Below are 15,179 nucleotides of genomic sequence, written 5' to 3'. Positions count from 1 at the left end.
TCCTTTAAACGTCATGTCTGTGGTCTACAAATGACCACCTGAAGTTCCCGGGGGTTTACTACATTAAACCCCCCCCCCCCAACTCTTTGATATAAGCACCAACTGATCAAAGAACTTCTTGTCAACTCTCCCTCCGGTAGGTCTACGCCTAAACGTCAGTGTTGTTACAGTGCTCCAACTCCTGTGAAGGATGAATAGTTTTCTGTGAAGCCTCCCAGTTCCCATGAAGAGGAGGGCTTTGTATCGCGTGTAGTGAAGTCTCTACGGGGACTCGAGTTGAGAGATTTATGCTCAGTAATGTGATTGATTATTTCTTTAGCTTCCGGTACTTTCCGTTTGTGTTGAGGGTAAAGTATACATGGAGGAGGTCACACTTTTGAATCCTCAGATTTGAATGTTCTTGCAAAGCTAGCTATTCGGTTATCACTCTGCATCATTGAATATATAAACACGTTTATATCTGGTGTAAACAGTTCTGCACTAATGTAGCTTTATCTAGTCTACAACTCAGTTACTGTAATGAGTGCTTTTTTAAAGGGGCCCTATTCTGCTTTTTGGGTTTTCCCTTTTCTCTAGTTTGTTTATATGGGTTTTTATGCATTTAAATGTTGTACCGAAGTTTCTCTCATTTGTAGTCCTTTGTTTACTTCCTGAACATAGTGACATCACAATGTAACACTCACGCTTCTATTGGCTAGGGCTCCAACACATTGCACATGATGGGCTAAGTGGCGGGACATCTCTAAGTGGTTGAGCAATCACTCTGGTGTCAGACAGAGGGTGAAAAGAGATGTTGCAGCACAGGTATGAGGACAGTAAATATATTTGTGGACATTAAAGCATGTCACCATGTCACAGTAGAGGGACAAAATACAAATATGAACCTGAACGTGATCATAACAAGGCCCCTTTAACTTTGGGAGGCACAGAAAACGTAACTCTGCTCCGGTTTGATTTATTAGACGTGTATCAAATACATGCCAGAGCAACAACTGTATGTGTCTGTGCACTTTTTTATTTCTGCAGCAGCGGTGGTGAGGACATGTCGGGGTGTGTATTTTGGTCTCTTCTGAGCCTCCGGGTGTTGATGTGTGTTTTTTCCCCCGCCACCGCGTGCACTGTCAGTCACAGCTGTCAAACACTGTGCGAACACACACTCCGGCTCCACACACTCTCAATCAGCCCCCGTTGCGTGTGCATGTGTTGACGTGTGTTTGTGTGTTTGCATGGGGGGCAAGCGGGTGGTCGATGGTCTATTCATAGCAACTGCCATCCCTCCCTGTCACCAATATGTCATACTACCTGTCAGAGAGCGATGAGAAACCCCCCCCCCCCGAGTTCACTCTCCATGCAGAGGTTAATCTCATTGTACTATCACCGTGTGTTTGCGTTGCACTGATCTGCATGGTTTAACCGGAAGAGGGTTCAGCACTGAAAGAACAAGTAGGAGCTCAATTTAGTGTTAATTACTTATTCTCGTATCAATTACAGGCTTTCAGGACTCACCCAGTTACACTTTCTTTAATTTAAGCGTATTAACTTAATAGTTTTGAATTAGAGCTCGCTGTAATTGGATAACGTAGCTTGGGGGGAATGAAATGTGCCAAATGTTGTAGGCGGCTGTTATTATTTCAGCGTGTTATACACATATTTAATCAAAATGTAATGCTTTCAGCTGTTATATGATTGTGTGCATGAATAGGGACTTATTCCTAGTTCTGCCTTTTCTCGAACACAGGTTATAGTTTAAGTTTGTACGGGTGCGATTTGGGTAGATTATTGGACTGGGAAATATCTTAAGAGTCTTGTCATTTCTCAGCAGATGCATACCTGTGCGTTTCTTAGTCATTTAACAGTAAACAAATGTAAGCTAGGGTGCGGTTCCAATACATATATACATTTTAAACCTTGATATGATTGAAACAAGCTGCTGTCAGCTAGTTTGAATATGGTGCTGAGGATTTTCCCTCTCAGCCGGGGTTGTTGTGCAGGTCAACAAAGTCCTGTGTGAACAAAGTACTTGTTTTTAAAATATTGAGCTGCTATAAAGTTACGTTTCCTTGTGATATGAACATTTGATCTGCACAGGAACTGTCATTGTGCTGGACACTGCTAACGCATGAAACCACTGGCCAAACTCTTTAGATGAAGTAAAGATATGAGGTCTTTAAAATGTGGTTTTGTAGAGGAGAATGTTTATTAAATTCTGATAAATCAAAGAAAAACCCCCACTCCCCTTTTTCATTGCAAGAACTGCCTTCTTTATTGTAGTTTACTTCTTATCGGCGTCCTACTCCCTGCTCTGGTCTCAGATCTGACAGATATGATCTCCTCAGATGCTCACTATATGACTGGAGTGTTTGTGGCTGTGTGTGCTCTGTGAAGGAGGCCTGGGGGGGGGGGGGTCACTCTGTGTCTTCAAGTCCTATCTGCTGTTGGTTAAGAGGTGTTGGGTTGAAATAAGCTACCACAAAAAGCATGGTCTGTCACCCTCTGGCTGCTCTTGATATAAACCTTTGATATCAGTCTCTGCGAACCTGTGGACATCTGTGCGAAGGCTGCACACTCTTTATTTCAAATGGATCTGAATCGCAATGCAATTATTGAAATCGAAGTAAGCCTTATTATATACACGTTTTTTTAGAGCTGCAGAGGAGTCCTGGTATTCTACCGAATTGTTTTGAATGATAATGTGACCGTTTCATGCCCTGTAATATTGCAAATCACACAACAATTGCAATTCATTATTTATTCCTAATTGCGGAGCCCTAATCTGTGTGTTTACTCTAAATCAGCCACATTTGTAGAACATATCTAGGAAAATAATTAAGTTTAAAAGTAATTCAGTGTCAATATATACAAAAGGTCTCTACACTGTTGCAGTTTAGCTCATCGTTCCCCCCTATTGTATGCATCTTTTTAAACATTTTAATGCTCTAACAACATTACAAGCATGTTATATTCCCTTCAGAATATTTTCCTTGGCTGGAGGTTAGAGCTTTTATCAATGTTCCCATGGCTCTCAGACTACAGTTCTGTTCCAAACAGCATGGAGAACAATTTAGTTCACGGACGTAATCCATCACGGCAAAAGCTGACCAAGTTGCGTCAGAATGGAAATATCAGGCGGTAACTTTTTATTTTTTTACGAAATGAAGGATGCTCCCGTCACTGTCTCGGAATAATGTGTTCGTTCAGGATGATAAAAGAAGTGTGTGATACTTTCACGGTCTACTTTTAACCAATAGCGTACGGTCTTTTTGCGGTGCCTCATTCTGTCAGTCGAGCACGGTGCTTCTGCCAACCATAGTTCACAACATTTTACGGAAAATAAATGACAGACCGTTACAGTTTTAATCATCTTTTCTTTCCCAGAACTGCCCAGTGACGTTAAGTCTTTGTTTTGAAGGATCAGAACACATTTTAAAGATAAAACATGGAAGTGTGGAGTCAAAGTCAACTTAATTGTCAATCTTTCAGTTTGTGTGTACAGACCGAAATACCGTTTCCCACAATCCCGAATACAAAAACAAATATGTATATAAGACTGCACTTACCACGATTAAACGTATCGGTTAATTTATAGGGGCGAAATCGCTTCTTAAAGTGGACCTATCATATATATTTGAAACATATATTGTAGGGCCATACCTATATAAAACATGTCTGTGAAGTTTTTTTTTCAAAATACCAAACAGATCATGCATTTGAGCCGTGCCTCATTTAGCTCTATTTGCTCTTTTCCAGCCCTGTTTTTGCCAGGGCTGATTCTGCTTTTGTGGCAGACTACAGCGCCACTTACAGGCCTGGCATATGTACTACAGCGTCTCCAGCGCTTTCGAGCGGTCTCTCATTCCCCTGATAGGTGGAGAGTAGGCGGAGCACCCCTTTTCTGACGTCAGAAAAATTCAAATAATAATCCGCTCTCTTTAGCCCCGTTTTTAGAGATTTGGGTACGGAGGAAAAGAGAGAGGGTTGTGTTTTCTGACACTTGGTGAGTTCCCTGACACACCGGGGACACATATTCATGTATAAAAGACGTACATTTTGCATGATAGGTCCCCCTTAACTAGAAATGAATGAAGGAGTTAGTGATACAGAAAAGCTTTTAAAGGACTTTTTCAATTGTTCTTTTTTTTTTTAAAGCAGCTAATTTCATACGAAAGGCTGTTAACAAACATTAGCTATCATTACCGATTAATTTGTCATTTAGTTTCTCTGCTACTCAATGGTTTTGTCTGTAAACTGTCAGAAAAGTCAGTGAGATGTACTTTAATGTGAGTTTCGTTAGACCTGCATTTCAAAATCCAGTTAGTAAACTGTTATATGACAAACAAAAGTGTCACAATCGAGAAGCTGAAAAAAACAAATGGCATTTAATCTTCTTAAATGTTCGTCGTCTCCATAAAACAACAGCTCGAGCCCCAGGTGCTGTTATTTTGGACTGACACACATCACAACAGCCCCTCTGTCCGCCAACAGTGACCGCACTCTCACTTCCCAGTGAAAGCCCCGAGCCCGGACATCCTCTTCCTCGCTGCTCTTTTACTGTACATGAGCAACTGTCTGTCCCGGCAGCTCCCTGTTCACTGGCCTCCACGCACTCACCGTTGGCAACCATGCCAGGGAGCGCTAGCAACCGCTCAATGGGCCAATCAGGTTCCTCATAGGATATCACAGAAGTTGAAACAACTCGTTACATGGATAAGAGAAGTATTAGTTTAGCAGCTTACAAGTCTCCAAAGGCCGAGGGACTCAAGAATAAGGCTGCACAAAAAAGAAGACAAATTGCGACTATTTTTGAGTTATTGGAGGAATTTATACTTTTTGGTTAATTCTCCTAAGTATTGATATATTCATTTAGAATGATCATTTTTTTATTAGGATCCGTACCAGACAAAGATATTTTAATAATTCCGTGGCATGCGATTTGTAGCCTGGGACATCTATGTAGCACAAATATCTGTAATTCAAAATAATATTTACACATCATTTGCCAGTTTCAAACATTCCTGCAATTTGAATATTGCCATATCTTGTTTTGCAGTTTTCAATAAGATTTAGTTGAATTGTGCTGCCCTATTAAAACACGTAGATACATGCTAAAGAAGGTTCTTGTTACTTGAACAAAATGCTTACGCTGTTAGCACCACTTGCATTAGTTGTAGATGGTAATATCGGCATAGATGTATTTACTTATAATGTAGTCTTGTCATATTTTGGCTTATGCATTTAAAAAAAAAGGAAGGTCCTTGCTGACAAATATTCCTTTAAATGCATCTTAATGTTACATTTTGGCTGCTAGATGAGGAGGGGGTGGGGAAGTGACAGTGTGCATGCTTGAGTGGGTTACATTCAAACAAACCCTCAATGTGTGTTGGTGGTTTTGTTAAAAGGACCTAATGAGATCATAAGCATCTGCACGAGAGTTTCCAGTTGTTTTATGTTATGGTTGTTTATTTTTAGAGGCACTATAAAAAAGAAAAGCCCCTATAAAAATGGTTCTTCTTTAATACAGAATGTGCGTGGTTTCGTTCCTCTGGAGAGTCTCTCACCCCGGCTACTGAAACTGATAAATGAAACTTAATGTGAACTTTTTGAACATTTTTGAATTCCCTTTTTCTGTTTAAATCTCATCGCAGTGAATCATATCCTGTTGCCAGATCTCCTACCACTGCTGCTCGGTTGCACTGTTCCTCTCCCATGGAAGCAGTGATAGTTGGCAGGAGGTGAGGAGAAGGAAGGAGAGTAAGAGATGGAGAGCAAATCAGACGAGCTTCCTTTTCCTCCGTTGACCTCCGGCCTGCTCTGAGTGCCAGTGTTGGTGTCAAACTGTTGCACGCATCGTGTGCAAAGAAGACAAAGAAGCGATGAGCCACGCTTATTAGTCTTCTCCTTGTGTTGCACTTTTGCAAAGAATGAATGAAGTGCTAAAAAGCATTAGAAATAAGCGTTAAAATAGATGCAACATAACAGAGGAAAGCAACAAAGAGGTGGTTTGGAGTTTCTTGCCTTTTTGTTTTAGCTTTCAGACTTTGAGTCATTTTTTATATTAACGATGGTCTTTACTGTAATGAAAGAATCTGTACTTTGTTGAACTTTGCCAAGCCCTGTCACGGAGCCTGCAGATGCAACAGTCTTTCTTGTGTGTCTTTGCGACTCTTCCTTTTGTGGTTTCCGGTGCTTTTTGGTTCTTTCGTGTTAGCGTTTTGAGTAAAGCGAAGAGCTGTGGTGGTGACGCGAAACAGTGGTTTTTCACAGAATTTGCAACACTCCTGACCACCTTCACCTTTTACACATCTCGTCTTCACATTGAAACACGCGTCACTGTCCACAATATAAAGCAGTTGAGCCTGGTTGAGATTAGGGACGTTGATAAACGTAAAAATACATTTAGATCTTAATGGCTTTTCGTTTGATCTTTTTTTGAATAATCGTTTGAAAATCGCGAGTGACCTGAATGTTTTCTGTGTGTCCCTCTCAACAACACACCATCCACTTCTCCTTTCCTTGAATCTTTCCCCGCAGTATCCCTTCCTCCCTGTGTGCAGTGGTGGGGGGGTGAGGCTTAGAAGGGGAGCGTATAGGGGAGGGAGAAGGTCTGTCTGGAATCCATTAGCCAGTTGAGGCATCCTAGTTTCTCTGTGGGAACCTTATTGATTGCCCTCCTTTCTCATTACTCCACCTCCCCTCCCTCCTTCTGCCTCTTGCACCAATCACGCTTTCAGTTTCTCTGCCTTTTATCTCCTCTTTGCCTTTTCTTTGGTGCTATTTTCATCCCCCTGTTTGTCTTTTTTCAAATTCACCCAGTGCCTGCGTGCCACAACATCTAACCAGCCCAGGGCGTGTTTATCGATGTCGTGTAAGATGTATTGACATACTTATCAGCGGCTCCCACATCCTACATGAGGAGAAAATCTGACTCACTTACACTTTGTCTGTGTCTCACACACACACACACACACACACACACACACACACACACACACACACACACACACACACACACACACACACACACACCTCTTTTAAAGTCATCACCACGTGCTGCACCTCCCTTTTTGTGGCACCCATCTCCTATAATACGCAAGTTATAGTGGTGCAGTGGTGACGTAGGTAACAAGTTGGCATCGCAGGGGCTTCCTCGACGAACAGGAATGGGAGTTCCCCTTTGATTCTGGGACTATTGCAAAACATATTCGGTGATACTGTATCGTTCAGCAGGATAATTCCCGCATCTTAAAACCACTTTTATGATAGTTGTAAAAGCAACCAGCATTACAAGTACATTTTTAAATGAACCACATGATGGTCGCATGACTTGCAACTCACCATCGCTAAGCTAAAGGCGGCTAAAGTCGGGCGTCATGACGTTTAGTAGATTCAAATGTCGCCAGTGGAGTATTTGCTTATTTATTTTATGTGGTAAAATAAAAACAATTCTTAAGCTTGTATTAACCACAGGCATCAACTCAATTAAAAACAAAACATTATATTCAAAAAAAGTGTAACGGAAGTGCTAAAATGCCAACTCATGGCCGGGTTTAGGACTCATTCCTGCGCCACTCTATAGTGCCGTGATATAGGCAGGTGGTAGGTGTCGGAGCGTTAGAAATGTAGGGTTAGTCTGGATGCTGATTGTTTTTGTTAATAAAGATTGAAAACCTATTCCGATGGTGCATTGCCGTTACAATGAAGACAATGCAAAGTTGCAAACATTTGCATATATCCGGTCGGTAACATGAAAGCAAATATTTCCAGTGTTGAATACTTAGCTTTGTGCACTTCAGGAACATGACGGTGGGGCTGAAGAATGTGTCGCCTGTGAGCGAGCACATATCTGCAGTGAAACGCACTCCTCCTCCTATACTTGGTTTTTGCTGCAGCGAGAGGCTGATTGATCGCTGTGGGGAGGACCTTCACCCCAGTGTGTTTTTATCAAGCGATACACGTCTAGAATGATTCTAATGAGCGCTTGACAGGGCAGGATTTACAGCTGCAAAGATTTATTGATCGAAATGGAAAGAAAAATGCCAACAAAGGCTGTTTTTGGCTCGTTAAATGTGGCGATTGTCATTGATTTCTTTGGGATGAAAATGATATTGCTGTAATTGCTGCCCTAATAATATTTTTTCTCGAGTCTGTGTGTCACTAATAAATTAAAAACGGAGCAGCATTTCTGGTACTTACTTCACTTTGTACCAACAATGGAATATAGTCATATTTTGGTTTCACTGAATTGACAGTAAAGCAAACTGACCTTGTTGATGAATGACCAAATAGTCGAGTGTAGAGGTTTGAACCCTTTTTGATGAGAAAGTGAACCTAAGTTAAAAGCAGCAGTTTTAAAAAGCTGAATGATCTAGATCAGGGGTGTCAAACTCAAGGCCCGGGGGCCAAATCCGGCCCGCGACTTCATTTTATGTGGCCCCGCAAGAGCTTGCAAAGAATATAATACGATTATTATACGGTTACATGCCACTTTACAGAAGCATGTTGCCCATAAACTACATGTCCCACAATGCATCTCGTTTTGTGACATGGCACTGAAGAGACTTGCAATGATTTTCCCTAGACTTCTGCTTTCAGACGTAGCTAATTACTAAGTTATTATCCTATCCGATAATAATCCAATTCAGAGGCAATAATGTAATATATAATTCATTATTTTATATATATATTTATATAGTTACAACCGGCCCTTTGAGTGCAACCATAATGCTAATGTGGCCCGCGATGACATTGAGTTTGACACCCCTGATCTAGATACTGTATTTCCAAGAGATGAACCCTGTTGACGAATCAATTATGAGACATTTTAAAAGTAAAGCAAGTCTTTCCTGTGTTTTTAAGACTCCACTCTTGAAACGTGTTTTACGAGAGTCACAAGTTGACGAGAACTCGGCTGTCCTTTCTTTTGCAAGTTCACGGCCCGTTGTCTCTAAATGTGGTGTTGGCAGCGGTTTCCTTGCTACATGCAATCTATGACTAAGAATCTTTGCTATGACTCAATCACGGCAAAAAAAATTATTCGGTCTGATGCATCGGCAAGGTCGACCACACTTGAAGGAACAGTCTTTATCGTGAGTGAAGGTCAGTGGTGCTGTCATTAGAGTGGAAATGAATGACTTCTTGACGGTAATGTCATGAAGATCCAGAATTGAGAGTTGAAGACTCAAAAAGAGCTTTTATGTGCGTGTCATTCTCATACTTTTGAATTGACATGACATAAATCCGCTCTTTGTTTTTCTTTGTCTGGGTATTACAAACACTGTCAAGCAGGTGGATTTCAATACGCGGAAAGATGGTCAGTTTCCTGTATGTCATGTCCAAGCTGTACAGCATGGACAGAATCATTTAGAAAACAGCACAATTGTTCCGGGCAGTATTTTATATATTAATATTCGACCAAATCTCACCTGTTTCTCACATTATATACAATGCTTTCAGAAATAATGGAAGAGGTGTTCTTCGTCTCATTTTCGAGATACATTCAGTGTCGAGTTCAACAACTCCGCTCTGGTTTCGCCGCTTTTAATAATTGTATTCAATTTGTATATTTTGGCACCCATTGCTGTGTATTTGCATTCAAATGTAAATCAACCACTCGCCGTGTAACAAGAGAGATGTGTCCCACCCACTGCCCGTTTTTAAAGCAGTATGTCGTACATGGAATACTGAAATATGTATGCTCCCCGAAGGTGTCTACTTCTCAAAAGGCTGCAGGTTGCCTCAGACCAAGGGAAATCTGAAACCATTGAACTGGAAGCGGCGGCGGGAAATGATCAAGTCGGATGCATTTTTACAATTTGATCAGCAGCACATAAAGCCTGAAAGCTGGCGCTGTTGTTATCGGTTTGTTGCATCCATAGACTTCTAAAGCTGAAGGTTATAAAAACCTCAATAACCAAGATACGTGTTGTTTTATCTCAGTCTCCCACGCCTTTATCGTACGGTTTCATAGACCGCGAGAAATTGCGGGTTATTCCACTTTTGCACATGAAACAGGAGGAGCTTTCCGAGTCGATGCTCAACCTGTTTTAACGTGCCAGTGGCAGGAGTTTTCTCACCGTCTGAACACCTGCTTTAACCTGCCTGCCTGCAGACACGTCTTTTTATTCGAGCACTGACAAGGCCGTGTGTGTGTGTGTGTGTGTGTGTGTGTGTGTGTGTGTGTGTGTGTGTGTGTGTGTGTGTGTGTGTGTGTGTGTGTGTGTGTGTGTGTGTGTGTGTGTGTGTGTGTGTGTGTGTGTGTGTGTGTGTGTGTGTGTGTGTGTGTGTGTGTGTGTGTGTGTGTGTGTGTGTGTGTGTGTGTGTGTGTGTTGTGTGTGTGTGTGTGTGTGTGTGTGTGTGTGTGTGTGTGTGTGTGTGTGTGTGTGTGTGTGTGTGTGTGTGTGTGTGTGTGTGTGTGTGTGCCATTGGGTAATGCTGTGTTTACCCTGTGTGCGTGTTTGTGGTTGATAACCAGCACACTCATGTTTCTTCTCTCTTTGTGTCTTTCCAGGAAGTTCGGGGAGCGCCCTCAGCCACTGCGCCTAACAAGGTAAAAACATTGTTCCCTTAACACCCTTTGTTGTCGTAGTATTTGTATGTTGACTGTAAACATGTGTTTGCACTAAATCCGGAACAACACTTCTTCCACACTCTAACATGAATTCTCTTAGATTCATAAAAACCCTTAAAAGCAGTACATGTAAGGGATGTAAAAAAAAAACGACATAATCCTGCTAAGGGGTACAATTACCATCAAATCTGAATAACTTCTGATAATAAAACATTTGCCCTTATCGGGGTAAATAATCCCCGTTTGCTTCCCAGTCAGTGTTGCACTGATGAGCTCATTTCTGGTGGTGATGAGGACTAAGTTAGAACTGCATCTGTAATGACCACAGAATAAATAGTGTCCATTGGCTTCATGTTGTTTCCATAAGAACAGCAGCTTACCAAAGCAACAGCATTACATGTATAGGTCTACAGATTAAAGGGGCCCTCGTCTGCTCATTTTCAGGTTGATATTGGTATTTAGTGGCTCTACTGTGACAAGTTGACAATGTTCAAAAAGGTCTCGTACTACTTTTGTTCACCCTCTGTCTGAAAACCAGAGCCCAGTCTGCTCTGATTGGTTAGCTGGCCGGCTCTGTTGTGATCGGTCAGCCGCTTAGAGATCTCCCGCCCCTTAGCCTATAGAGTACAATGTGTTAGAGCTTTGGCCAATTGTAGCGCGAGTGTCACACAGTGATGTCACTATGTAATGGAAGTAAACAATTACATTACAATTGAGAGCAACTCTTTATGGAGGGGACTTTGGTATTCGAGCCTTTGCAGACCATTTACATGCACAATAACCTATAGACCACACGAGATCAGGGGAATCAACTCAAATTCAACGAGGGCCAGTTAGAGAAGCCCGATATGCAAAGGTCCGGAACATCAAAATGTCTAACTCGCTTTATGAATTAGTGTGATATATATTGAAGTAGCTGTAGCTTTATCAACATCTGCATGTAGTCAACAACTGACTGCCAATCAAATAAAGAAAGTACAATTCATAAACAACAACATTTATTCTCAATTCACATTGAGCTATACAGATACACGCAGGGGCTCATTGGTTAGCCTGGAACGATATTTAGTTTTCATTGTGATCCTGGTGGACTGATCATATCGGCTCTGAGACTGCTTATCTGTTGTGACCTCAGTTCTGACTCGAGAGCGAATGTTTGGTCAAACACTTTGTGTTTTGTCTCATAGCGGCGTTTTGGCACTTTTAATGAGCGCCACGGTCTCTGCACAAACGAGCCACACTGGCTCTGTGCTCCCCGTGGGCAGGAGGAACACGAGCGAGTCCACTCAGGGTTCAAAGCTCTGTTCTCACCGTCCTCTTTCCTCTTCTTGGAGAGCGCCATGTGTCATTATTTGTCTCTCCCTGTCTGCCGCTCACTCGCCTGTTCACTCTCCTCTCCGCGTTTTTCACTCCAAGGCGGGCTTTTAATTTGCGTGTGTTTTAAATACCTCACAGTAAATAAGCCAGAGAACAATAATTTATATAATATAATGTTTTCTGAGACTTGCATTTAAATCGTGCGCTCTGTACTTTGCCTTCAGTGTAGCAGCGCAGCAAGGTTTTGATTATTGTGCTTCTCTTATGTTTTGCTCCAAGTCATTTTGAGCTGCATTTGCTGGAAAAACATAACGTTGATGGATGTTGTGGCTTCCTTCTGGACGTGTGCGTGTGCGCGTGTGTGTGTGTGTGTGTGTGTGTGTGTGTGTGTGTGTGAGCACACTTGTTTGCCTGCTGGTGTTTCTCTTTGTTACTTGGATCGTGCATTGTGTGTGTGTGTGTGTGTGTGTGTGTGTGTGTGTGTGTGTGTGTGTGTGTGTGTGTGTGTGTGTGTGTGTGTGTGTGTGTGTGTGTGTGTGTGTGTGTGTGTGTGTGTGTGTGTGTGTGTGTGTGTGTGTGTGTGTGTGTGTGTGTGTGTGTGTGTGTGTGTGTGTGTGTGTGTGTGTGTGTGTGTGTGTGTGTGTGTGTGTGTGTGTGTGTGTGTGTGTGTGTGTGTGTGTGTGTGTGTGTGTGTGTGTGTGTGTGTGTGTGTGTGTGTGTGTGTGTGTGTGTGTGTGTGTGTGTGTGTGTGTGTGTGTGTGTGTGTGTGTGTGTGTGTGTGTGTGTGTGTGTGTGTGTGTGTGCGCGCCTTTTGCGAGTGGCACTCAGCGGGGAAATTGAAGGGTTGCGTATGCCCTGGAACAGCCGAGCATGGTTTTGGGGAAAAAGGGCCCCAGCACCTTTTGATGTGTCCCCCCTCTTCATTCATGTGCTGCCAGTGCGCTGGCTTGCATCGGCCCCTCCCTCTGTGTGATGGTTTGGATGGCCAGAAATATGACGGACACAAAACACTCTTTACCCAGCGGCCTAAAGCTTTAAAACACAACGTGTGTCGCTTTCTTCGTGTTTGTCTCTGGCTCCTCGTGTCACCACTTATTTTCTCTCAGGCAGCCGCACAGACAGCTAAAATACAGCCCCGTCCTGCAGGGGCTTTTTAGGAAGGCTATTCGACTGGAAATACAATACATGACACACACGCACTGGAACACACACACGCACGCTTACACACACACACACAGCCGCACGTCTTGGATTCAGACAGATACACACAAACAGACACATGAGCGTACAGGCTGGATAAGCGGCCTCCTCTGTGAGGGGGAGCCGCCCCTTCAAGGGCTTATTCTCCCAAACAACAGCTCTGCAGAATCCATCGCCTCACATGGGAACGCTCAATAGAAGAGAAAAGACGCCTTTATTCATCCTCCTCTTCGTCAAAAAGAACACAATTCACTCTAAAATCAAACCCCGACGATCGCTAATTTGTCCCAGGCTGTTGTTTGTTCTGCAGTCGCACTCTTTCAAATGTTTTCTCCTGTAATAATTTCCCTTTTCCATTCGGCGCTCCTCGTACACAAACAATAAACATTAGTTTCCCTCTTGTTGATGCTGGAGGCTGTTAAACGGTTTCCTTGTTTCTAGCTCAAGTTTTTGCTGGATCTTGTCGTTTTAGCAAACTACTTCCGATCACTATTTTAGAGGCTCACAAGGGCCCTCTGGAGGTCACACATCAGACGTTGAAAAAGCACTTGTCTGTAGGTCACTGCGCTCCCAGACTCTCAAATGGGAGAGACGATTCCAAAAGGAGTGTTAATGTTTCTCAACCCAAGCCTGAAACTACGGATGTGTGTAACCTACCTTTGGTGATTCGCAAGGGCGCACGTTAATTGAGATATTTCACCCATGTATGCCCCCCCATGTGTGTGTGTGTGTTCGTTCACAGGGGGTCTTGTGACAGGACCACTCTGCTGTAGACGCTGTGGCAGATGTACGGGACAGATGCCCGTCTGCTCTGCTGCATCTGTAGCCTAGCTTAACCTAGCCCCTCGTCACACACACACACACACACACACACACACACACACACACACACACACACACACACACACACACACACACACACACACACACACACACACACACACACACACACACACACACACACACACCCCTGTAGTGCCTGCTGTTAAATACGTGACTGCTGCATCTGTCTCACTTTGGCCGAATTTCCTTTTTTAAATGTATATCTTCCTTCCTCCATATCACCTCTTTTTCTCTTTAGCACATGTTGGTGCTTGTTTGCCCCCGTGTTGTTTATTCAGCTCCTCTCGCTTGTTTCACCTGCTTGTTGCATGTGACCTAAATAACGTGTTGGTTGATTGTAACGGGCAGGTAAACAGCAACCGTCTACACGACAAATCTGCCTGGGTTGCATCGGCTGCAGATGTTTGTTTTTGGTTGCTTAGATGCTCGGCTGCTTTGTCATCACCTGTGCTACTTTCCATGCAGCATATGAATGTGCTTCAGTTAGTATTGAAATGCCCAGTACCCTAACTTCCTGTCTGATGACATCTGATGACATGGAGCATTGATTTCCCAGTTTGCACTCCCTCTTGTCTTCATCTCCCTCTTGTTGGTTTTGTATTTAATGTTTTGGATGTTCCTTTTGTACACACTACTGCGGGTTGTAGTCATTATGTGTGTGTCTGCACGCTACTCTTTCGTAGGAAGTTGAGCTGGTCACTGTCTTGCTCACTTCTCCTTCCCCTTGGAAAGACACCTCCATCTTGCTTTCTTACTGTCCCTTCTTCAAATCTTTTTTATAAATATCTTTAGTGGAAACCATTTCCCTTTTCCATTCTCCTTTGTAGCACTTTCCTTAATAACTTTTGACTAGCTAGTTACTACCGAGGCATAGCTATTAATGGAGTTTCAAATATGTGGTTACGTAATGTTCCTAGAAGTGCTTGTTATTAAAAGGGGAATCCATGTCTACATAGTTTAAATACTTTGAATTGTTATACTGTCATTTCGACTACGACTATCTACTTCCCTACTCATCTGCATTTTCATTCTTGGGTGTGTCATTGTCATCATTTCCCATTTAGTGAGTGTTTTCCCCTACTTGTGTGGATGCTTTTGATCTCTTCAACTCTTTATTCCACCCCGAATTTCTCCCTTTGTATGACATGTCATATTCAAAGCCTTGATTTTTGCAACTTTATATCAGATGGAAATATTTTCAGTGCATGATTTTATACACATTTTGGCACATTTGATATGTTTGTAAACCTTGGCT

General features: G+C 42.6%; 1 protein-coding gene across 1 annotated transcript in view; it reads left to right on the top strand.

The window, feature by feature from the left end:
• rbpjb (recombination signal binding protein for immunoglobulin kappa J region b) overlaps window positions 1-15,179 on the top strand; it is a 49,990-nt gene that overhangs the window by 16,370 nt on the left and 18,441 nt on the right. Inside the window, exon 2 of the mRNA XM_034105681.2 lies at window positions 10,505-10,543. Within this exon, the coding sequence (XP_033961572.1) occupies window positions 10,505-10,543 (39 nt within the window). The remainder of the gene's footprint in view (window positions 1-10,504; window positions 10,544-15,179) is intronic.

Source organism: Pseudochaenichthys georgianus, chromosome 18 (genome assembly GCF_902827115.2).
Source record: "Pseudochaenichthys georgianus chromosome 18, fPseGeo1.2, whole genome shotgun sequence".
NCBI lineage: Eukaryota > Metazoa > Chordata > Actinopteri > Perciformes > Channichthyidae > Pseudochaenichthys > Pseudochaenichthys georgianus.
Note: the sequence above shows the minus strand (reverse complement) of the source record. Positions and strands in the feature narration are given on the sequence as shown.